At 34.6% G+C, this 26,848-nt stretch overlaps 1 protein-coding gene across 1 annotated transcript; it reads right to left on the bottom strand.

Annotated features, from left to right (window-relative positions):
• Positions 1-6,088: 6,088 nt before the first annotated feature.
• Positions 6,089-26,335, bottom strand: LOC136973631 (dynein axonemal heavy chain 10-like). Its single transcript, XM_067268368.1, has 3 exons — positions 26,160-26,335; positions 20,901-21,046; positions 6,089-6,275 (listed from the first exon to the last, which is right to left on the bottom strand). The coding sequence occupies exons 1-3, from the start codon at positions 26,314-26,316 to the stop codon at positions 6,129-6,131; spliced, it is 450 nt and encodes a 149-aa protein (XP_067124469.1). The 5' UTR covers positions 26,317-26,335; the 3' UTR covers positions 6,089-6,128.
• Positions 26,336-26,848: the final 513 nt, after the last annotated feature.

Here is a 26,848-nt window from a genome sequence, read left to right as displayed (position 1 = left end):
GGGATAAAATTAAATTTTGTTTATTAAAGGTATTTAATATAAGCATTGTGCAATATCAATGTTAATAAAGAATTTTCTTGCATTTTATACTGTCAGCGTTTTTCTACCAACGTCCCAGCTATTCTCCATTCTAGAGGTTGGCCAGAATAATTATTATATACTATTTGTGTGTGTGTACATGTATTTTTTACAGTTGCGTGTATAGTTCTATTTAACTATTTAAGAACTTATTTCTTGTATTCGAATCAATCGTTTCTTCTTACGCTTTAATTATTTTCAAATAATGTCCCTTCACTTGTACATAATTTATTTGAAAATATTTTATTTTTGACTCGAATATCGATTTTATTTTGAATGTATTATCTGTTATGCATTACATTCATAAAACAATTCGATTAAGGCCACAAAAAATCGATTTTTTAGAAAAATGTAGAAAAAAACTTTTGACGAATATTCGTTCCAAAACATGTTCGTATTCGTTTTATTAAACCTTCTAACTAAAAAAAATTAATATGATAAATAAAGAAGTATTATTTGAAATAATTTCGTACGCAATACGAAGGGAAATTATTTAGAAATTTAGTTACAGTACTGTATTTTGTTTAAATCCGGTCGATTTTAAATTCCATAAAATGCGGATTTAAACATTAGGAAATGTATTAGAATTCGTTGTGTATGAGGATAAAATGTTATACAGTTAATCAGTTAATGTATATATATATAGGCCTATATATTACATATTACATTGTAATTGTTTAATCGATTCATATGATCCTTCATAAGATAGAATGAAACAACAATTATCATGTGAAAGTTGTTAAAATTTTATTTATTAGAAGACTACAGTATATCCACGGTGACCACCATACTGCGACTCCCGAATATCTATACGATTTCTTTTTATAAACTTGATACATACTTACAAATATGCAATATTTTTGTGAGTATGCTGTCTATTATGTAGTGCGATATACGTAGAGATTGTAAGCGTAACTCGTAACTCGAATAGCAACTACGTTCGTATGAACCGAATTTTAAACAGTGTTCTGAGTCAAATCCATAAACCTTCTATAGTAAATAATAAAGGAGAAACATGAATATATATTTAGACAAAAAGAAAAGAAATTAATCTATAACAAACTTATTTTCTCGATGTTTTCTAGACAGCCTTTATATATTAAACACTGTTTAATAAACAGTGATATAGTATTATAGTATTACAGTATATTTACTATATACTGTATATCAACAGTCACGGCAGTGACTCTCTGCCAAGTAAAAATGTCACCGACTGGCTGTATATATAGGAATCAGAGTTGCCGATTTTTGGAGGTCGATTTCATCGTTCCCTCAACGTCTAAAGTAATTCCGAATATCCCATTCGAAAGGCAATTGTTTTTTAAAGTAGCGTACAAAATTTCGAGATTTTCTATAAATCGGTTGCCGAAATATACGCAATTGAAAAGTGCAAAAATCGTCTAAAAAGCTGTATTTGTTTTTTTTTCTCTTTCTTTTTATTCATCCGGTACTGCAGACGCCCGTAGAGAAAAACCAGTGTCTAGAAAGCTCAAATTGTAAACGTAAGCCTTTCTTGTTATCAGTGAGGTGATGACGAAACTTCCGGGACGATAGGTCAATAAAATTTAGTATTGATATCAGAAACGCAGATGAAAGAATATAGAAATTCCATAGCATATAATCTAATCTGTTTAGTAATTTTTAGTACTCGGTTATATCGCGCTTTTTCTTCGTCTCTCGACAAGCGCTATATAACGAGGGGCTACTGTACTAAATTTATCTTTTAAAGGATTTTTTAAATTAAGCTATATAAACAAAATTAATTCATTTAGTTCTCTGAATGGATTAATTAAAATCTTTATTTCGCTGAAGTTTCTTATAAATTTATAAATTGAGGCTTCAGTACTTAGTAGACTTAAATAAATAGACTTTTTTCCATTGTTTTCATTTATCGCATTCTGCAGATTTCAGCAATATCAGGTCTAATATGTGATATACCAATCCCCATTTCTTCTTCTATATTAAGAGAGACGTGATAAATATTGCTAGTCTCATTATTGTAAGAAGAAACATTCACTTATAACTTTTTATACGCTCTCCAGCATGACGAAATAAAGTCTGTCTAACTACTGTCCTTTTCTCGAAGGCTTTGTACATTTCTAACCTTTCGAGTTGTTTCGGCGGAGGCACTATTTTCTCTCGATGGCGTCTTTTTCATTTCTAAGGAGAGAGGAAATTGTAGGGTTCTTCTAATTCCGTACTTACTATATCGGGCTATCTCCTTATAGATGGAACAGAGGGCCTTCTCGTAGGTGATTATCACACCGTGTGATAGAACTGTCTGGGCTGAAACATTTGGAAAGGATAGATATCTACAAACTGTTCGGGATAAGGACGGCATGAATATACATAATCCATTTATATGTTATATATATACGCCTATTGTACAATTTAGCAAAATCGCTGTTAGGGATTGCAATTGCTGGATCCCTCATCCAGCAATCCAGCTGGATCCAACGCATTCTTCGGCCTGCTGGATCCAGCGCTGCGGATCCGCAACGCTCAATTAACTTTCTAAATAATGGCGCAAAAGTTTACGTTGTCGGCGTTGCCGCTTTGTTACGTGCGCTATCGCTCGGCGGCAAGAGTGACGTTGCCGTTCAATGCGGCACTTGCTACACCCCTCTCTACACCGCGCTGTCCGCCTTTTTCCCTCTGCCGATGTAATTGCTAGTTGACTTTCCGCTCTCGCTAAATAAAGTGTCTTCGCGCTAAATAAAATAAGTAACTCCTCTCCTAGTCCTGGTACATAATTCTAATTTACGATCAGTTGTGACGTCAATGAATCACGTGACGGAACGATTTATGATTATTTGATGACCCTGAAACAAACTAACGTAGAGGCAGAAAGGGTCTTCTCCGCAGCGGGATATATATACAGTTCATTAAGAAGTAGGTTGGGAGACAACACCATCAATACCATTTGTTTCTTGAGATCCTACTTCCAGAAAAGTCAAAAAAATAACAGAAGTGATTGATTTAATTTTATTTAATCCTTTAAAATACTTTATTCAAGACAAGATTAATATTTTATAACTTCTACTCTAATTCTATTAAGTTAGAGTTTTTAACTTTTATTCTATAAGTGGTTAGTGGGCTAGAATAGGCAATTTTATTGTGAAAATTAGTGAGAAACTGAGACTACCTAGTTAGTTAAATAGTTAATTAAATTAATGAGTATCAGCATCTTAGATATATGATGATATGAATGTATGTGATTCATGATTGTGATAATAATAACTAATTACTTACTCACTACTTTACTAACACTAATAATTAAATTAGTTATAAATAACAACAAACTGATATGTAGAGCCTATATAAAAAAAACTGATAAGACTGATAGCCACTTAGCCACTGATTATCCGTCCTTACATTATTATAATATATTAATATAAATTAATTAGTAGAATTACCTTTGCTATTATTTAACTTAAAGATTACATTATAATTATAATCTAACTAAACATTTAATTATCTCTATCTCAAGTGAACCAAAGTTAAGTTTACTACCTAAATGTGTAAGAAGTTTTACTGATTTATAGTGACCAGTCTAAATAATAAAAGTTTCTTAAGTATTTAAAAAAAAAATGTTTTATTTTCTTTAAAAAAAAACCATAAATTGCTGGATAGATAGATAAATAGACAGATAACACTTTATTGCACCAAAAATTCATCTGCGCTGGAATGATGTTGGCCCAGCAAAAATCCAGCTGGATTGAAAACACTGCTGGATTGCAATCCCTAATCGCTGTAGAGGAAATTACCGTCAACTTTGATGTTATAAATATATTTTAAATTATCATCATGTTACTGAATGCCGTTTAGTAAAATTGTTATAAGAAGTTTTAATTGGCATAAATTTGAGCCTTTTTAATTTTGAGTAATATTTTGAATAAAAATTCATTTGTTTCCATGCAATTTTATTCTTATAAGTATAAAATTAAGCCGTAAAACCGAAATAGCTGTATGGGAAACACCTGTGAACTTTGACCTATCGACCGGGAAGTTTCGCCAGTATATGTAGTCAGTGACTTTTTTACTTGCCGGGGAGTCACGGTAGTGACTACTGATATAAGACACTAGATTACTGGATCAAATTTCATCCGTTATTATTAAATACAGAACATCTTCAATATATGTCATACTTAAGTTTCTAAAACGCGTCGTGAACGAAATGGTGTACAGTACATCGAATATCAATTTCTCACAGAAATAATACATTATGTCAGAGATATGATACATTGCCGACCAACTAAAAATAATTTGTGCGCGAGTGTCTAGTGTACAATAAGAAACTGTTTATATGGAAGTGTCGCTACTTGTTATGCTTTCAAGACCTAGTATAACAAGGCGACGGCCGGATGTTTGAACGGTTAAGACTTCAGTCTTCGGGAGGAATTCGTGATGCACAACACCACGACAGTCAAAGAAAACACTCAACACGATCTTGATTTTTGACTGACTTTGACGTGGTCTTTCGATCTTGTTTCACATTTTGAATGCCATTCACTCGATTGTTGAACTGTTTCGGTGTCGAAAGCGTTGATCCATGTTTCATCACCCGTAATGATATGTTTTAAGAACGAGTCGCCTGGAGAAAACATTTACTCAGCCACTTGAACACGTTGTTTTCGAAAAAAAATCAACGTTTTTGGCACAACTCGAGAAGCGACGCGCTGCAAGCCCAAATGATCTTTAAAGTGTGATAAAATGTGCATAAATATTGAATAAAAACGGCGTTTTTAAAGTTGCAATTACAATGTTTCAAATATAATTAAACACTTATTGTGAGTTCCATTATATTTGAAATAGTTTATGCCGAGAAAAGAATTTACGTATTTTACTGTAATTCACCTTTGCTCCGCTGCACGATGCTGGAAAGCATCACTGCCCATAATTTAATCGAACAAAATATTTTATGAAATATCGACGATTTCTAAATTTCTACTTTCTTGTGATTAGAAAGGGCATTAAATTTTATTTTACTTTCACTTCTGTTTCCAAAAGTAGAAACGTTCTGTAGTTTGGGCTTTATTTGCTTAACAGCAGCAGCGCGGTTTTAATAGTTTAATTTGCAGTACAATTACAAAATACAGTTGCTTTGGTATAAATGCAGCATGAATGAAGTGGTTGAGAACTTATGAGATATATAGACCATGCCATAGGAGTAAAAAGTCAAAGGAACCGAAGGTCTACATGTGATTATTCGCGAGTTTTAGTTTCCTGAAATAGACCTATCTAAAATTTTGAAAACTCTCAAAAATGTGATAAAATTTAAGTATGAAAAAATCTGGAACTATTTCTCAAAACAATGCTAAAAATCAACTGTTTTCCATTTTACTAGAGACGACTAAAAATTTATAAAACACGATAAACGCCATTACACTGGGGTACGATCGGAGGGAGTCACGCTGCGCGCTGTTTTAAGCCTATTGCATGTTTAACATGCAGCCCAACACCAAAAACTTTGAATGCGAATATCTCGCCAAAAGTCACAATTACAGATGTGGTTGGTTTAACTTGTTTGGTTGTCTAGGGCGGGTCAAAACTCCTCATTCAAAACTGCAATTTTATTCAATTTAAAAGCGAAAAAAGTTGTAACTACTTTCAAACTGACTGTTAAACATAGATAACCTGCAGACTATTCATAGAAAATTGCGATAACAGGGCTGTTGTAACAGCATTATAGGACCCTGGGACTGCCTACATAACAGGCAGGTAATCGGAAAATTAGTGTTAAATTCTGCTCTGTCCATAATAGGATGGAGGCCGCTGAGCAACTGCCCATCCTGCCCATGCGTTGAGACGGTACTTTAAACTTTAGTTGCCATTGTTTCTAGAATGTTTTTAGAAGTGATTACGAAATGAAATTCTTCTGTATCAGAAATATTGATAATTTTATTTTAGGTATTTAATAAATACAAATATTTTACTTTTAACAATATAATTATTATATTAATTTTAATATTATATATTTTATTAAAATTTTAATAATATATTTTAATAATAATATTAGTTATTTCTTTTATGTCATTAACAACATATCATCAATCTCTGTTTAAAAGAAGACAAACGCCCCGTAAAATCCAAAAGCTTTTATGCTCAGTAGTATTTAAATAAGCTTCAAATATAAATCCTTCTCCTAGTGAATTACAACGATCTGAAGTGGCATAAACAGGACAACAAAAGGTATTCTGAAAAATGAAATAATTTAATGAATACTTGAGTTTAAAACAATTATAAACAAAAATATTTATTAAAATCATAAAACAATAACAATATGATGTATATTTAGAGTTAACTAATACATAAAATATATTCTCTCTTTTTAATGGTAAAATATGTTCATCATTGAAGAAATCACAGTTAGAACCTACATAAAAACTCCAATTAAAACTTTGAGTAGAGTATGTACTCTACTCAAAGTTTTAATTGGAGTTTCTAGAAGTTATATCCACAATTAATTCATACATTTTATAATTCAACATTTTTTCAAAGTATTTTTATAATTCTTTCTTCTGAAAGTGTATAAATATCGTAATTATAAATATTAGTTTAAAATGAGTTGCATCGTTTGTTATATTATTTAGTTGAATAGTTTCACAAATTCATAAAATGCTCTGTTAAATTAAATAAGCAGAATAGTAGAAACTAGTGATGCACCCATAAGAAAATTGACCGATTATCCGATTAGTTATATAAATTAAAGAATTTTTAATAATATAGTGTATAATAAATATATTATTTAAAATTCTCTGCAAGTGAACTGTAGTGATATCGGACCTTCTCGTCCTCCCTCACTTGCGGTTTGGTCGGAAAGGGTGCAATCCACCTACACGCGGTAATAAAGGGTTGTAAAAGGGGATAATAAATGTAGACAAAGAACCATAAAAGGGAAGGGAGAAAAAAGGCGGGAAGAGGGACGGTGACAGGAGTTCGGGACACAAGAGAGAGAGGAAGGACGAAGTGGTGGTCTCTGAGTGTAGATTAAAGTTATTTTGTGTGGATTATCTGACTGTTTTTTGATTTTGTGAGACGAACCGACGGGGTGGAATCCGCTGTTTCAGAACGGGTTCCCTTACATGAACGTTCCACAAAAGCAATAAAAAATATTAATCAGATAACAGAAAGTACAAAAGTCATAAGACTTCTATTTTTTTAATATTCTAACTTAAGTCATTAGCAAACACATTCATCTGTTTACACAATGATCAATAAATACTTACATTAAATAGTTGTATATTTTTGAGTGAAATTTTTAATAAATCATTGTTTTTAGCTTTTTAAATAATATGATATGCAAATTAAAATTTTCACTTAACATTTACTTTTTAAAGATTATTTTTTCAGGATCGGTAAGTTATTAAAAGGTATTTTTTCCGATTTTAATCCACACCAATAAACTATAAAGCTCGATAAACAGTTAAAATATTTATTTATTAGTAAATATCAATAATCCATTGTTAAAAATAACGCATAAAGCTAAATTTTCGCGAGGTAACATACAATACTAATTATAGTTCTACACATTTTACGTTCACTGCATCGATTTACAAGGTATGAAAAAATTCTCTATTAAAAAGTTATTAATTAATAAGATTAAGTTATTCGGTGTCGACTACAGTATTATTAAAATGACAACTGTAGCTTGACGTGTGTAAACGAAACGATACATTACAAAGACAGCATTACTTTCACCTTTTTTGCTAACAGATGATGTCATTATAATTTTGATTTATTTGCTAATTTTTTAAATTTCTAGTATGAAAATTTGTTCATATTAGTCAAAATGACATTTTATATATTTTAAAATATTATTTAATATCGTAGAAAACTATAGTAAAATCATTCTAAGTTTTGCGTAATATTTTGCTTATCCATGTTTAGATAATAGTATTAAGCAATCTATTGAATGATCTGACCATTACCAGATCGACTATGCCATTACTTTGATCAAGTCTTTACCATGTAAGGAGGCGTGTCTTTGGTTTGAATGAGTTCGTTACTATATTATAATTTTTTATGTCATATGCTTTGTTATTAAAATACTCTAAATTACAGTATTTCTTAAAAGTTTAAGAAATAATTAGTTCATACCATGACGGTATAAATACACGAAAAGGCAGCGCATAGCTTACTGCTACTGGACGGTGGCTGGGTTATAAACTCTGTACCGTAACCGTAAAGGTGGTTGCAACGCTGGTACTTATGGCAGTAGTTATAAAATACAGTGGGTGATCGGTTAACGAGCATAATCCGTTCCAAGACTTTGTTCGTTATCCGAATTGCTCGTTAACCGATTATCGATTTACCACAGGTTTTTATGGGAATTTGAATAATTCGTTCTGGGAACTCCAAAAAATAAAAAAATATGCGCTTTTGTGGCCGTTGGCCATATTAATATATATTTTTGTAATTAATAATTCTATAAATTTAAGTTAGACTTCAGATTTATTTTGTTTCTCTCCCTTTCCTGTTGACTAAAAAGACTTCCTTTTTAATTATTTTACTATCTAATTGCTTTATTACCTGGTGGGGAGTGATGCCTCCGACTCGAAAAACAACATTGTTAAAAACAAAGTAATAAAAGAAAGAACAGAGGAGAAGGGATCTCGGCTCTTGACGAGAAAGGTCGAGGAGAACGGGCTCTGAAGCGGAACGACGGAAGATAGGAATTGAGGCTCGACGAGTGAGGTCGAGGCGGAGAAGCCATCTAGTCTGTTAAAGTAGGCAAAGAACGTCTCACAGATCTGCCAATTTTGTTAGACTGATTCGGCAGTGGATTATCGATAAAGTGAACGATAGAAATCTACTAAATTAGATTAAAGAAAGAGCCAAGGAAAGCCTTGTTGATAGGAGTGGATGATCGGAGACATCGGTGACCCTGCCCAGTATCACAGAGCACCCAGAGCAGAAACCCGGATATTTCCACCTTCCTCTTATTCTGTACTAAAATTCTCTTTTCTTTCCTTCTTTTAGTTTGTAACTAGGTTAAGTATAGATATAAGGATACTTGTAATATTAATAGTATTGTTTTATGTATTCCGGATTTTGTAATTTCACCGCCTACACGTTGGGATCCAGTGTACAAAGAACCCGATATTGTAGCGAATAAAAGTATAGTTTGTAAATTAACAAAGTGTGTTTGTTAATTCTCGCTTGTCATTCGCTGTCGGTTATCACACTTTCTAACTACGTTTATTTATATGTAATAATAAAAACACATATATACACGGTCATGCTTGTTTGTTAAGTTATGGCAACGCTATACATAGGCGATCTGCCTTCCGGGAGATCTTTTAAGAGAAACTGGCCCCTATTTAGGCGTTACAGACATGGAGAAAACCGGAAAACTCCACATGCCCAGCCCGTCCAAGCGAGGCGCAAACTCACGACCGAACTCCCAGTGTTCAGGGTACGACGACCGCTTGGTCACTGGTGGGCCACACAGTCTTGCATTTTTATTAATCATGTATTTTTCCGTTCGTGGGGGTAAAAGTATCTGTCCAGTGTCGATTGCTTTTCTCTCTTCTTCAAGGATTTCCCAGAATTAATTAATAGCATTGTAATTGTAGAGATCCCTAAGCCTATTAACCTCAACCTGGTTGGATGCCATTTTAAAACCGTTGTTCTGACATCATCCCACTTCTTCAAAAGATCTTTAATAGCAGATATCGGCATAATCCTTTTCAGAAGAAAACATATTTCGCCGAGTTTCTTGGCGTTCTTCTTTCTCCAGATCAGTTTCAGGTTCCATTACGAGCTCTTCAATGTTCTCAGATGTGATTTTTGTTACTCCTTTAGATGATTGAATCTTCTTGATTATACAGTATCTTTCTTAGATAAGATTGAACTGCAGTCTACTGTAGACCTGTTCGAGCCATACCGTCCAGCAACATCAGACACCTTCTGCCCACTTTGCTTTTGGATTATACTCTTTGCTATTATACTCTCACCTTTCGAAAATAAAAACCGACGCAAAACTTAACGAGTGGCCGCTCGACAGTCTCGCGAATACTGTAAAATAATTATTTCTATCAGAGAAATAAAAGCTAGAATTACAAGGGAGAGTTTCAAAGTTCGGATGAATACTATCCGATACAGTATATACCAGGTTGAGCGTCGATGTCGACGTCTCCCGCGCACTGGAAAGTTTCGAATTGTTGCCTGAAGACAAGAGAAGACCAATCGGTATTTATTATTTTACGTCGCTTCATCTTGTGTTTGTTCTGTGAGGTGTTCGTTGTCCGAACATAAAAATCTTTTGCGAAAGTGTTCGTTAACCGATCACCCACTGTACCATAAGACCGTACCAAACTGTTTTACGGTGTACGATGCAGACCAGGGCCGTGCCGTGCTATGACGCAGAGAGGCGGCCGCATCAGGCGGCACCGTAAGAGAGCGGCACAAAAACTTGGCATTAATCTGTGGTTTTTGAAACGGTATTTAAGAGGCAGAATTTCAGACTTGCATCATACTGAGAAAATCTACTGCACGATCCTGATGCAGACTGCCATACGTATGCGCACTCTTGATGTAAGTCTAATGTAGACGAGCGTGAAAATAAAAAGCTTTAAAATAGCGTCCGTGAGTTAACTTACTCTGTCAGTCTGTAAAGGAAAAACTTCGCAATTCATCTACTTCCCAATTTCCGATCTAGTTAAAACTTTGCACACGTCTGTATTGCCAACGACAGTACATTTTTTAATTGTTTGCAAACACCTTTAACAATTAGCGAAAAATTAAAATTTGTAAATAAAATCTGATAACAGATGGTTACAACATATGACTGTTATTTGCCATCCTACACGTGGGAACAAACGTGAAGACAAAGAATTTGGTTATCTCGCCAAATAGCTAAAGTAAATCTTTAATCATTTATGTATATTTTTTATATATTTTTAAAGATATTAGTCTTCATTACTTTTACTAACCACCTTATCAGGCCGGATGGCCGAGCGGTCAAGGTTAGCAGCCTGCCGCCCTGGGGGACCCGGGATCGAATCCGGACGGGTCGAAAAATCCCCACGAATTTTTCGGGGGATGGTCCGTCCGGATATGTCGGTCCCCGTCCCTCACCACCCGGCCGCCCCATTGTGGGCCTGGCCGAACCCATAATGGGCTTGCTATAAGAGGCCCTCTTAGTGCCCACAGGGCGGAAAGAGTTAAAAAAAAAAAAAACCACCTTATCAGCGATTTTACAGGCGAAAGAAATTGTCATGTTCAACGAAGCATTGTCACCAAAATAATTAAGAGAACTAATCACCCACTACATCAAATATAAACGACTTAAAGCTTTTTTAATTCGAAACAAACCTCACAGAGAACAATTCACATAAAATTAAATGCTAAACTAAGAAGAATTTCGACAGTTCAGTGTATTACACATATATAGTATACCCAACTAAAAAGTAGAAAATAAAAAATTAACGCTTTTTATTCAGATAAATGTACTAAAAAGTAAAAAATACATTTTCTTCGGCTTTCACAGTATTTTTGGTATTATGCGACCAAAAATACTGTTTCAAAAACCACGGAAGTGAAATCACGCTCATCTGACATTAGCCTTATGGCAAATACTGTCGAATATTTAGGTGACGAGCTATTAATACAAGTCATACAAGAATTTCCTTTCTTGATTGAAAAGTCACACAGAGTTTTCCATTTCCATTGCGTTCCTGATCTGTCCAGGTATCGTCAGCTACTTCCTGCTTTTGACTTCCGATAGAAAGGTAACTCGGCGCACGTGTAGTCCGCAGATTCTCCATATACAGTACAAACTTTTCTTATGGAATACTGTACGGCCATACGGATACGATGCGGAGTGTATAACCCAGTCCTAAAACCACGAAGGGAAACGAATTAGGCTATTCGGCCCTGTTGCGAGTGGAATTTGTTTTATTAACAAGCAGTGGCGTAGCTAGCATGGATGACACCCGGTGCGGATATCGTGGTGTCACCCATTTTAACTCTTTTATAAAACATTGTTAAATGTGTAATATCTTTGCACTAAGAAGCCGACTTCCAGGGGCAATCAGTTAATTGCGCGTCAGTGATGGTCTAGGACAGTGGTTCTTAACCTTTTTATAATCGCCGCCCACCAAATATTTCATAATTTTTTGTGACCCCCATTTTTAAATAATAATTTATATTTGATAATTTATCTATAATAAATTGATTTTTTTATTATTGCTTTATTTTTTATATAATAAATGTAAATCATAACTTTATTATTTCATTATCTATTTAAATAACATTCAAACTTCACAATTAAACATGAAAACTCATTAATTTTTAACAGAAAATAAAATAAGAAACATGTCGATAAATCGATCCAATGTCGATGCTAAAACTAAACTAAAACTAAAACGCCCACTTGTCGTAAGGATTTTGCATATCTTTTGCAAAAATATTTAAATTTTCAAAGCCTACTATTTTTCCTAATTATTTTTAAAATTCCAAGCATTAATAGTTTCTTAAAATTGCTTTGGAATAAAAGAAGTAAATACTGCGGTGTAAATAGCATATTTGCATTTATTTCTTCTGTACTAACAAAGTTGTATGTAGGAAGAAATACAAAATAAATAAATAAAAACTAAATAGAAAAACTTTATCTTTCTTATTTCACTTTTCAATACGATATTCGGATTATACATCAATTTTCTTTTTATTATATTCTGAAGGAAATTTTGCATAATTTGGCGGCCCCCGGCAAACTTCTTATGGACCCCCAGGAGCCGCGGCCCCCCTGTTAAGAATTACTGGTCTAGGGTCCATTCGTATTCATTTGTTCGATAAGCCAGTAAAAACTGTAGACTTCTCTAAATGTATTTTTAATATCACAATTACATTCTGAATCGCTAGCCACGATATAAGGGCTAAAATTAAAAATAAATTATAAAAACTTACTCGGTGAAATAAAATGTGCGGTGGATATACATACCTGGTACAATGTATTGTTCGATTGTATTAATATACTTTTAAAGAAAATTATAATTAAAATATAGCTTTGTAAAGAAACGTACATAAAAATAACATAAAATAGTCTTTACTTTTTAAATCTTAAAACAATCCACTTACTTGTTAGTCAAATATCTTGATACGAGTAGCTAATGGATGGAACTAGTGACGGTCCATGTAGGTGTGTAGTGAGTGTGTGCGTGCCAAATCCCGAGGGTGCCGATACCGGTCAATGTCAAATGCCTCTTTTGTCGCATCACTAGTATATCTCAAAGGACGCCACAGGGCTGTTGTAAATTTTAAACGTTTCTCACCGTAGCTGTAAAAATCTAACTATGTTAAACTTAATAGTCATTCGTTTTCTAACTAATTCGTTTTAATACCAGGTGTACACGGAAATCAGTTTCCCACTGTACTGAGCGAGTGATTGGTTCTATTAAGCTTTTGTTGAAGTAAAATTCTGGCTCTTTCAACAGGGTTTTATTTATGTCCCCATTCCCTAATCTCTTAATTATTCAGTCACTTCTTAAGTAGAAATAAGTCGAAACCAGTTACTTTGTACCTGAATATCTGTAGTCTTGGGAAAACAGTGGAAAGACAAATTTTTATGACAACGGATATATAAATCGTAAATTTAAGGAAAATAAATTCTAGAGCTTTTTTTTTGTACCATTGTATGTACTGTACGTCTCATTCATTAAATTTGGTTGTAAATGATGCTGCCAAAGTAACAGTTAATTTTTAACACTGTACTAGAATTGTACACGTTTTTTTGCATTCCTTTACAGATGGGACATACTAAATCGTAATATCACCGGTTTAACATTGAAATCCGTAAGTAATATAAGATGGGAGAGCGGAATAAACGCAGAATAAATATATCAAATATTTTAATGGAGTTTTTTAAACTCCCGTCAACTATACAGAACTATCATAAAAACGTTCCAGTAAACTCCTATCGGTTGGGTTGTTATAAATCTAGTCTAGGGTGGGCAACCCTTTTTATAACATGGGCCAGAATAAATTTTACGTTTTTTTCCGCGCCGTAGTAGTTAATTGACGCTTTCTTGTGACTCGTAATTTTTTTAGTCTGCAAATATGAAATAAATAAATAAAAAGTTAATTACTACATTTATTTCTCTTATCGTTTTCGAAAATTACAAAGAATTGGAAAAATAACTATTAATTAGTTATTTTTCCAATTTAATAATCTATTAAAGATCTCGCGGGCCGGATAGAAACTTTTAGCCAGCCGTAGCTGGCCCGCGGGTTGCCCGTTGTTGATCTAGTCTCCTCGTTATTCACATAATCGGGCGAGGGTGGCCGAATATCTAGCAGGCGGCTAACAGCCCACAACCGCTCCGGGATATAAAGTCGCGTACTCTTTACGCGTGTGTCGCTTCTACCAGCTAAACTGTGACGTTTGTGCTATGTAAAGCGCATGCGCCAATGCCTATAATCTGGCTGCTTGGAAGTTGACAGGCAGGCGGATAACAGCCCACAACCGCTCCGGGATATAAAGCTGTACTCTTTACGAGTGTGTCGCTTCTACCAGCTAAACCGGGTGAGGTTGGTGCACTGTAAACCGCATGTGCTAATGCCTATATAATCTGGCTGATTGGAGACTGACCCGGTTTCGACATTCCTTCCGCCACCGAATTATTCGACTATACAATAGCAATCTTATAGTTTTTTTTTTTCACATGTAGTATAGAAATTTGTAAAAGATACATAATGCAGTTATAATAAAATATTAATTTTAATTAATTCAAAGTACGTTAAAATATGAAAATTTATATTTTATAAAATTCAAGGGAAAGTCATTGGAAGGTGGAATCGGCGCTTCCATCGCTTCCAATGACGGCACGCCACTGGGTGTCACCCATTTTAACTCTTTTATAAAACATTGTTAAATTGTAATATCTTTGCACTCGAGCAACTTGAACGCTATATTGAATATGCGATGTCGCGACGTATGAGTTTAGATTTATAGAATAAATCATAGTAAGATTTTCAGCTGGTGCGAGCTCTCGTGGCGTCTCCTCATAACGAAGAAACTATCATGGGAGGCGAACCGTTGACCCCATTGCAAACACACATTGCACCAGGTTTTTAGGTACAGGTCTACCGGGTGTCACCCCTACACGGGTGACACCCGGGGCGGGCCGCCCCCGCCCCCCCGTAGCTATGCCCCTGTTAACAAGTGTGGGCCGAAGTAGTACGGTCCAGATTAGTGGACCCGAGATTTTCGACCTCCTTTAGACTTTATCCCTAATTTTTAGCGTCCAGAATACAATGGTGATGGTCTCTCTGACGCCGAGGCCCTTTTCTCTAGATATAGGACCTCAAAGTTTGGACCTTACGACTCATTTTTCTTTTATAGTAAACGGAATTAAAAATATGAATGAATAAATAAAAATAAAAGAAAGTATCAGTAATTTAAAAACTATATATTTTAGTATTTATAAGAAACGGTTCTCAAACGAAAGAATTATAAACGTCTAAAATAAGCAAAGTTGTATTTATTTACGTAAATATGATTTCAATACGCTTACTCTTTTATTTTTTTACGAACTTAATAGAAATTTTTTCACGATGCTCAAATTTTCATAATTATCGAAGTTTCAGGCATTGAACATTTTCCGAAAGCAAAGCGCGATGTTTGCGAATTTTCTGTTTATGAGGTAACTCGTGGAAGGCGTTGTTTGTAAATATGAACAAATGAAAATACCTCCGGGTACAGTAGCAATGTAAATTCGTGTTCCGGATAAGTCGGACCTCCACCAGCCACCCCGTTGTGATCTTGCCAAACCACGATGAGTTTGGATAAAAAAAAAAAAAAAGCTTCCTTGGTGTCCATAGGGCAGAAAAAGTAAAAAAAAAAAAAAAAAAAATATGAATCGTTGATGAAAAGCAGTAAAAAGAACGAATGTTGCATTGACTGTGATGTTTTTCTGACAAATTTATTTATTTAGGCCCTATTTGCAAATCGCAAGTGTATTTTAACATGTTGATCTCTTTTGCTAACGAAAAACATTCACCACTAATTGAAAGAACAAATTTCTGAAGATGAAAAGTTTGAAACACAAAAAAAATGTACTATTTAAATTATAAAAATATAATTTATCTATCGAAAATTTCAAAATTAATCAATGAATTAAGTACAAAACAATTGCTATTATCACCGCCATCTTGTTTTAATGACGTTTAATATGGTTCGCATATGTTTAATTCGTGTTACATATTACTGTATATTTCTGTGCGTCGTTAGATTCGTTTATTTGCTTCATTTTCTGACAAAACGAAATAAAATTAAATTGTATTAATCAATGTAATTTTCTTATTTTTTTTATCTTTAAAGTCACACCTCGACCTATATGCAAGATCGTCTTATAAGCGAGTAAATACGGTATTATTGTGACATATATGAGCTACAGTTTTTTTTAATCATATTTTAATTTAAAATCATGACTTCCGATCCACACAGGAAGTTCATATAACTTATAGTTAATCGGGCCTCTGGCTTCTAAGCTATCCATACCTGTTCTCGATTTTCATCTAACAACATTCTCCAGATTAAGGATAGACAATAGACAACCGGCGACAGTAGGTCTGCAATTTGAAAATGGTAGCCCAATTAGCAACCACCCCGGTAATGTATATATGATGTAGTCAGAATTAAATTCCTTTTATATTTTAATGTGGATTGTATCTGTTTTCCGTGCAGCTAAATAATTAGGCCTATAAGAATCTTCAGGAATCAATACATAGGGTCATCCATAAGTTATATAACCCTATTTTTATACTTTCAGCTACCACCATCCCATCCTCGTAACGCTCCATAACACGTCACACATATCAATCTTCAGAATTACGTAGAGTATATCCTAGATCGCCTCCCTTAATTGTACTAAGGAATAATACACAGCACAGGGTCGTTTTAACAAATTAATTACGTACAAGCAGTGTCATGAACAGTAGGGTTCGCTTTGGAAAGAAAAGTCAGTCATTCTGTTATCCAAGGGTTGAGATCTTAGCATTACTTAACGTTTCGTAAATACCCCCTCCCCTTGTTAAGGCATCATAACGATTACCAATTCATCCATATCTGTATTATGCATTTTTTGGAGAGCCTCTAGTTTATAAAACAATAATTTAAAATTAATTGCGTTGTCTGGATATGAGCGAAACTGATACTTCGAAAAAAATTATATACTGTAACAATTTCAATTTAAAAATTCCATTTTTTAGTGTTTTAAGGCAAAATAGAAGAGCCCCGTGTTCGAATGAAACCAGATCACCATCATTAATACCTCCGGAATAGGAATCGTTTTCGTCTCAATTATAAACACAAAGTAATTTGGAAAGTAATTAACAGGTATTTAGCTGTTATAAAAATATATGACAAACTTTTAAATAAAAATGTACCGTAAGTACTCGAAATCATCGATGAATCTTCAAAGCAAGAGAAATAATGCCGGCATTTCTGGTTTGCTTGTGTGTGCAGGTTGTCAACCTTATGGGAGAAAATATCATATCTGCTCCTTACATCTCGATCCATTACACTTACACCCTCTATCCGTAGAAATATTAACTAGGTTCTCCTATATCATAATCTCTCAAATTTTTTATCTGCGACCTCTTCTTACAATAAAAAAATCTTTAGACTCCATTTTACAACAAAGTTTTTACGACTCTCTCTTAAGTAAGGATTTTGCCAACTGGGAAAGGAGGAGAGTTAGTTAGACTCAGGTCAAGATGTACGAGGGGTTTAGGACAGTATGTGAATGTTGGTGGAGACGCACTGACTTAAGCACCATTACAATTAAAACCTGTTTATTAAAGTTTGTAAACTGGCGGATTACAAAGTTGTTGGGAGATGCTCCTTCTCGGTCAAGAATCTTGAAACAGAAAATGTCTAAAGCTTTCTGTTGCAGGTGTCCTTTCAATGTTTCTTTGGCAGCCCTGGGGTGGTGTCATGGATAAGTCTGATGGACATAGGACAATGGTCAACCACAAAATGAAGTTAGGAACTATGGTGAGGACATTGACATAGAGAACAAAGAGAAGAGTGCATGGGTCACTTTGGAATGTTAAAAATGATGGAAATCCATGCTTTGTCCTTGAAATTTTTGGTATTTAAAGAATTTCATCCCCGAATTGATTACTCTGAGTGGTTCTGATTCCCTCTTGTTGTTTTTCGATTGGTCTCCTCCCTTGTCTTTAGGTGGAAATAAGAACAGATTGGGTGACAAGAAAGGCCAATCTTCAGTATGAATACTGAAGATTGGCCTTTCTTGTCACCCAATCTGTCACTCGACATTGTCTCTAGACTCTGATTGGGAGATGGTGGAACTTCAAAACCTGTGCTCATAATATAGATAGTTATGGTTTACGTTCTGACATTTTGGAATTTTAATTACTATACACAATATTTTTCTTTTGTTAAACTTCCCAGTTTCTCGACTCGGTTTAACTTCTATAACTTTTATACGAGTGTCAGAGTCAAAGTTCAAACTCTCCAGTCTGACATTGATCTATTGGGACTCACATTGTTTGTTTGTGTCACTTCATGTTGCATTTAATTTATACAATTTCTTTTTTGCTTTAAAAATATATTTTTTGTGCAATTAACAATAGGTTTGGACTCACTCTGGAACCACACACTTATAATATATGGTGCAAAACAAACCTCTAAATGGGCATGATCTAAACTTTACATTTTTTCATACAATTTCAACATATCAAACATTAACCAATAATTGTCAACAAATATGTAATACATTCTTTCATTATAAACCATACTTATTTCATATGCATAAACTTTAGTTTTTCCAAATTTTTGCCATGATCTAAAAATTTTAGTCTACTTTCTAGTTTAGAATGATAGGGAATTCAAATGGATACATATGATAAATGTTTTTCCTTTTTCTACAAGTATGCTCCACACTTTTGCTAATCTCTAGAAGGGTTTTTCTCCCAGCACACCTTGGAGACCTTCTCAAACTGTATTTGATGCAGGTAGTAAGATTTCCTCATCTTTGTTTGGATTTTTGACTTGTCACTGAAGGTTTATTAGAATCTCCCCAGGATTGACTTCTCTGTCTTGTAACATTTTCCCCATGTGCATCATCTCTCTATCTTACATTTATTGTTTTAATCACATCTATGAATCTGATTATCAATCTCAGATTGATAGTTTACAATCCAATTGACAAATATATCAATATTATGGTTCACCATTGCAGTCCAGCACAACAGAGCTTCCTCCTTTTGTCTAAACACTACAGTCTTGTTTACATCTCACATTCAGTAAAGCCATAAGTCTGCTGACATTTGCAAATTCCTCAGTGTTTTGATGGAGCCAACCTCACATATTTGAGAGAATGTAACAAATTTTTTCAGAGGGCAAAATTATAGAAAAGTAATTATGTTGGATTTTACTATTAGTGATTATTCAGCCTGTGATTATCAGGCCTGATCAGCCATGTTATAAAATTTTTTTATATACATAAATAAAAGAACAAAATAATTACATTTTTATAATTATTTTGTATTCTATTACAGTATAGTATTATTAAATAATAATAATGTGTAAAAATGTGATTGCAAATGTCTTTGTAAAACATGATTATTCTATGGATAATGTGTCAAGGTAATTGTATGAGGTTCCAGACCAGTCCAAACCTCTTGTTAAATGTACTGAGAAAAATAATATTGAAAGGACCCAAGTAAGATTTGAACACATGTTAGTATCTAAATCAATGTCAGCCTGGCAAGTTTGAACTGACTCTGATGCTCTATAAAAATGACAGAATTTAACTGAATCAGAGAAACTGCACAGTTTAATAAAAGAAAAACGTTGCATGTTATAATTAAAATTCCTGATGTCAATTAAAAAGATGTCAAAATGGGAATTATAACAATCTAAAATACAAGCACAGGTTTTGAAGTTCCATCAACATCTCCAAGTTCCAGTCAGAGGTGAGACATGGCATTGGGTTGAATACCAAAGATTGATCTTTCTTGTGGCCTGATCCAATCTCATTTCCATCTGGAAACAAAGGAGAAGACCAATTGGAAAATGACAAGAGGAAATCGGGACCAATTAGAGCATGGAATTCAGGAATAAAATTCTTTAAAAACTCTGAATTTCAAGGAGAAAGTGTGGATTTCTTTCTCCCAATCTTGCAAGATGACTCCATGCCTTCTTTTTTCTCAGTGCTTATGACATTGTCATCTCCAAAATGTTGTCAACCTTGTTTTTGTTGTGCTGTCGTTCATCATCATTCATCCACCAGACTTATCCATGACTCCACCCTGAAGTTGCTAACACAACAACAAAGACACACTACTGACCATAAAATCTTTGGACTCTCTTAAGTTCATCGTCCAAGGAGGAGCACCTCTCCAAAAGACTTTGTAAGCTGCTAGTTTATATTTTAAATAAACAGGTTTCATTTGTAAAGGTGCCAAATCTCAATATGTTCACCATCACTCATTCATCTTGAGTCTATCTGATTCTCCTTTCCCTGGTTGAAAAACCTTACAATTGCAAGATCTTGTTGGCTTAGTTTTGCCAAAAAATTTTGTATTATAACATTATGTACCATAAAAATCACAGCTGAAAAATAACTGTATATGGGAAGCACTGATGTACTGTACTTGACTGTACAGGAAATGCTTTATATTAATGCTTCTCTGTGTTATCTGGCTTTTTCTAACCTAGCTCAGCCATCTGCCACATTAAGACAGTCATGAGTCTAGTGTACTGTACTACTGTTGATAAAAATGCTAATTTTTTCAGTAAAAAATTAATTATTAAAATAAAATTAAAACATAACAAAATATCTAAATACCTGTTTTTTAATACGATGATTTTCAATGGGTATTATTTTAAGAATGGGCATTGGTTGTATTAATTCACCATACTTAGCTTTTTCTAGCAATCCACTATCTTCATTCCAAGATGCACCCTCAAGATATAATCCAGATATGTAAGAACCTTTATTAATAAAGATATATTTTTTAAAATCCATCTTAAGAAACGAAGCAATAACCAATATGTCTACTCTAATAACCTTAAATAGCTTTGCAAGGTATAGTTATCCACAAACGTTTTTGGTCCCTTAGGACCTTCTTCAGGTGGTATCTGAGTAGAGAGTGACCCTACGTTCTAAACTGTTACGGATGCATTCCAACCCCCACTCCAGATGTGTACTATAAACAAACATTGTTGCGCATACGTCGGCAGCTATAACACCGGGTCATACATTGCTTGCCACGCCTTCAAAAGTTGCTTTTCATCTTTAAAGTTGATAGAAAGGCCCAGGCAATCCGCTTTAAAGATCTCTAGCGCCTCCAAATACTTAAGGTGGTGTACCTGCCCGGTTCTCTGTATCAAGGTCACTTGCTGCAGCTCGGGCGTAATGCCGTTTTCACTGGCATATACAGCTAAGGCAGTATTGGTCTTTTTCTTCTCGATATCCGTTTTATGCTCTCAGATGCGTTGCCCGAGGAATCTTTTTGTGGAACCGATATACACCAGATCCCTATCGAATCTATCATCTCGGAGTGGAATTCTATATACACCAGGCGCCTTTTCAACATCCACCGGATCCTTCCCGTTCCTAAGCAGGGTGAAAACGCCTGGTTTACGTTTGTAGGCTATTTTTGTATTAGTATATGCACCAATCTCACAGTATAAGGATACCTTGCAAAGCTATTTAAGGTTATTAGAGTAGACATATTGATATATTTTTTACTACATTCTTAAAATTTTTGCTTTAATAATTAAATGATATTAAATTCTCATTCTGACTTGCATACACAAACTCCAAAAGAACACATGAACAACAAACAACACTCTATAATCTGTAGAAAGGCCAACTCTTCTTTTACAGGAGGAGGATGAGGCCTCACAGATGTAGTAAATCTTTACTATAAACAAATACATACAGCTTAAATTGTGATGATTATTGCAATACAACTCTTGTAGACAAAAACAGTACATCATTAAACTTATACAGAAAATTTAGACACACATCAAGCAGTCTTAGATCCACAGTAGACATTCCTAATGATCTCAACCAGAATCAAGTTGACAGGAATGCATCAAACTGCTAGTTGACTTGTGGATTTCTCTGGAGTACTGGCATGCTTTTTAATATGAGGCTGCTAAGTAACAGTAGCCTCATATTAAAAATAATATTAGGGGGAACAATGTTAGAACAGACAAAATATACATTTCTATTAGTGCACATTCAAATTTTGTTTTTTATGTTCTTATTAATTTTTTCTTTGTAAAATAAAGGTAACCAGAGAACCAGGTTATGCTACTACTGAGTTGAAACTGTTTTACATAACTATAGGCCACACTGTTAAATGGCACAGTTTGAGCTCAAGCATTTCTTTGAATTCCAAGATGGTCGAACAAATAGAACTGTTCTCTGAGTAGGCAGAATGTGAGATAACCTTGGGAGATGGCACTGCACTGTTTAACAGTGCTGTTGCAGGATTGCACATGGCATACAAGTACTCATCAAAACATTATACAAAATCAAAATAATTCTATTAATGCTAAAGCTAATTTTAATTGTATATAATCTATTGGTTTTATAATATAATCTATATATATAATCGAGACGGGTTGATGATGATAATAAGCACAGAGCCCAAATGGTTAGGAGTTGAAGGTTGAAATTTGGTACACAGTTAGGGTACGTCATGAGAACATACACTAAAAAGGCATTTTTCAAAATTCCCCCGGGGGAGAAAGACAGAATTAAGGCTTCAACAATGGAAGTGTTAAGAGAAAGCAACGTGCAAGATTTACAGGCGCAGATGCAGTTTTTTGCATTTTTGATTGCATTTTAATAGGGTACTTCATGAGAATGTACACTAAGAAGGGATTTTTCGAAATTACCCCTGCAGGGGAGAGGTTGTTAACACTTTCCCCCACAGGGAAGTGTTAACAATGGAAGTGTTAAGAGAAAGCGACATGCAAGATTTACAGATGCAGTTTTTTGTTTTCGTGGGAAATCGAATAATCTTAATCTTCACTATCGTTACGTTTTGCCCAAGCAAAGCCGGGCCTATCTGCTAGTAATTTATATAATTAACATGTAAAATAATCAAGACCCTTATTTTGTGATTTTTTCCTTTAGGGGTGCAACAGTTCTTCAGTTCTTATCATGAGCTGCTGCTGCTTTGGAGAGACAAAGGTTCATTGATTGCCATACAAGACCAAGTCAGATACAGCTTCAGGAATCCATTTTAAAAGATAACATTCACAGGCAACACCTGTAAAAAATGCCACATCATGCATGAAACTATGTAATACAGTGTGATTATAAAGTTCCTCTGCAATGGATCATGCTCAAGTGGCTCAGTCAAAATTTACTTTAACTCTTTTGACAGACAGTCTGTCTGTAACATCATTACTTTGTGCCTGGAAGCACCTTCCATTTCCCTGCCCATTGCAGGACTTCACAATCATACTGTATACCATATCTGGTTGAAAGCTTTTAACACAAACTGATTACTTATATAAATATAGTCAAATAGCAAAAGTAATGCATCAGACTTTCATATACCCAGCAACTATACTATGAATACACCCCACAAACAATCTGAGAAAAGAATTCACACAAAATATACTATGATAGAGCCATAATCACAGACAAAACAATCTAACACGGTGATTTTCAACCAGTGTTCTTGAAAATTTATATAAAACCTTACCCCTTTGCCATTTGTTACTATATAAAACTTTAGATGCATACATGTAAGGTTTTATATAAATTTGAATGTTTCACCTTCACTTTTTGTTATTTACTTTTCCCTAGTAAGTTTATAATATGACAACTGTGCAAATGTCTAGAAACATTAGGCCTTAACAACAACACATACAGTATCTTACACTACAGCAAGCTTTCATTATAAAAACACATCTTGTATAGGAAAATTTTAAAAAAAAGATATACAGTGTGTATTATTCTTGAATAGCACATAATAATAGCAACAATTTTCTGTAGCTATGCATTGATTTTGATCTAGCATAGCACTAGGCTTCAATAGTAACTGAATAGGACACAATCCACCAACACTATATAATAATAATTATTATTGTTTTGACTTTCAATATACACCAGACGACAAAAAAAATAACACACCATAAAGGACTTGTTGGATTTGAATAAAAATTGGTATGTGACATCATCATAGCTAGACAGGTATATGATTGCAACCATAAAGCAAAAACATACTTTATTGTGCAGTAATGTGCAATACAGTGCAGGTGCTAATATCCTGCTGGGCCGCCTCTAGTGCGGATACAAACTGTGATATGTCTCGGAATGGAAGCATAAAGGTTGTGTATAATGTTCTGCGGCATATCTGTCCATGCATGATGCAACTGGGACTCAAGATGCATCAGATCCCATGGCTGTTGCAGCTGGCATCCCAGGTGGTCTCAAACATGTTCGATTAACAATAAATCTGGAGACCGTGCAGGCCAAGGAAGTGTGGCAATGTTACGTAGGCATGCTTGGGAGATCGCTGTGGTGTGTGGCTGAGCATTATCCTGCAGGAATATGCCTGTCGTAAGCCCTGCCATGAGGGGCAACACATGTGACCAGAGGATGTATTGCACATATCATTGGACTGTGAGGGTAGTACACGCGACAACTAGGTGTCCTACTGTCGTATGTTATGACTTCCCACACCATAACACGAGGTTGGGCCTGTGTGCTGCTCCACAGTATAGGCCAGGTTGATGCCTTGACCAGCAGGCCACCATACCCTCACATGGCCATTGTGAGCCCCCAAACAAAAGCAGGATTCATTGCTGAAGACCAATACACTGTCAGTCGGTAGCTGCCCATGATTTTCATGCATGACACCACTGCAGACAGAAGCGTCAGTGGGTGACTGTTAACGGTATAACACGTACTGGGTGTTGGGAGACCAATCTGCCTTCTACTAAGTGCCTGGAAATGGTGCAGCTAGATACACGGTTTCATAACACAGGTGCCACTGCTGCATGAATGGTAGACGACGAAGCTGTAGGCTCTGTCCATGCTTGACGTACAATGAGACAATTCTCCCTCCTGGTGATCTGTCGATAGCGTCTGAGCCCATTTGTCGTTTGTGTGTACCCCTACGTACCCATTGCTCATCACACATCCTAACAGTTCCGTCAGAATGGTTCAGATGGCAGCCAATCCGGCAGTATGACCATCCTCCTCTTAATCCAACGATGGAGCCTTTCTCAAACTCACTTAACTGAGTGTAAGGCCATTGAATGTATCGTAGAGGCATGTCTGTCACTCAATGAAGTCACAACCATCAACATAAGTGCAGGACATATGCACAAGTCATCACAGCATGCACCTTTATAAAAGACAGAGGAAGCACTTTTCTGCCCTCTGGTAGCGATACGACACAAGAATCTGTTCCCAAAGCTAATCATTTACATATCTAGCTATGATGATGCAACATACCAATTTTTATTCAAATCCAACAAGTCCTTCATGGTGCATTATTTTTTTGTTGTCCAGTGTATTTAAAAAATGATATATTGTATATCTCGGCAGATTAGACGATAGTTGAATCATTAAAAAAATGCCCCCAAAATCTGGGGTCACCTTATAGGACAGATACAAAAAAAAATTAGATTGAAATTTATATAAAACCATTATAAAAAAACAAACCATAATTATTTACTAGTAGAGAGTAGGGTATGTGCACAAAATAGAATAGCTCATACAACAATTTTGTCAATAGTCAAGGTCATTACCTGAATGCCTGAATTAGTGCGAATGTTTGTAATAATCACAAGGCAGTGCTGCTAGATGCAAGAAAATAAAATTTGTTCATTTGAAAAATTACAAAGAGGACATAATTCCGTATATGCCATACAGTATTATTATTCAGATGATGCTCGCTGATATAAACTAAATTCATAGGCTGTTGATAGTTTGGGGGTCATCATATATGCTAAAACTATAAAACTTTGACGAAAATTTATACCTCGTCTTATCTGAAGGTCATCTTATCTGCCAAGATATAAGGTATTTAACTTCATATATATAATATGTAGTTTAAGTAAATCATACCTATTGGCATTTTTTCATTTATTTCAGTATCTGATGTAAATTTTGTAACTGATGTAAAAAGAGAGCATTGGTCAAGAGACCAATTGTTTTCATGGCATGCTGCTTGAATTAGTGAAATTAAATATGAATTTGGGAAATGCAATCCAGATAACCACATCACTGTAAGCTCATCAGAAGCAACCTGAAATCAAATAAAATTTTTAAAATTTATAAATGAATTATTTTTTAATATTGTTTCTCAAGATTACAAAAAAAAATATGTTTAAAAAGTAACAAAAAGTGCCTTATTATTCCAGGATTAATTCTTATTATTCTGGATTAATAAACATTTTTTTAAACTAATGGAACTGGGAATCATAGCTGATCTACAAAATGCCCGTCTGATCAGACTCTCACACTGTACAGATCAGCTCAGAATCATAGAGACTCTTGAAATATATAAAGCAGGATTGCATAACATGTGCATCAACTCTAAGGATGCAGCCAACATATCTCACGCATGGAAATTTTGTTATAAGGGAGTGCACCCCCATAACTGATTTTGCATTGGGTATATTTCACGTGTATTCACCGTTTCATATGCATGATGTTACATGTGCTTAACTGTCATTTCAGCACGAGCATAATGTTCCATTTTCAATCTTTCTTTGATGTTCTAAATTTTGAATTGCATTCATTTCGGTTTCTTG

Source organism: Centruroides vittatus, unplaced genomic scaffold (assembly GCF_030686945.1).
Source record: "Centruroides vittatus isolate TY-2023 unplaced genomic scaffold, ASM3068694v2 contig_3254, whole genome shotgun sequence".
Lineage (NCBI taxonomy): Eukaryota > Metazoa > Arthropoda > Arachnida > Scorpiones > Buthidae > Centruroides > Centruroides vittatus.
The sequence above is the reverse complement of the archived record's forward strand: the minus strand, read 5'-3'. Positions and strand labels throughout refer to the sequence as shown.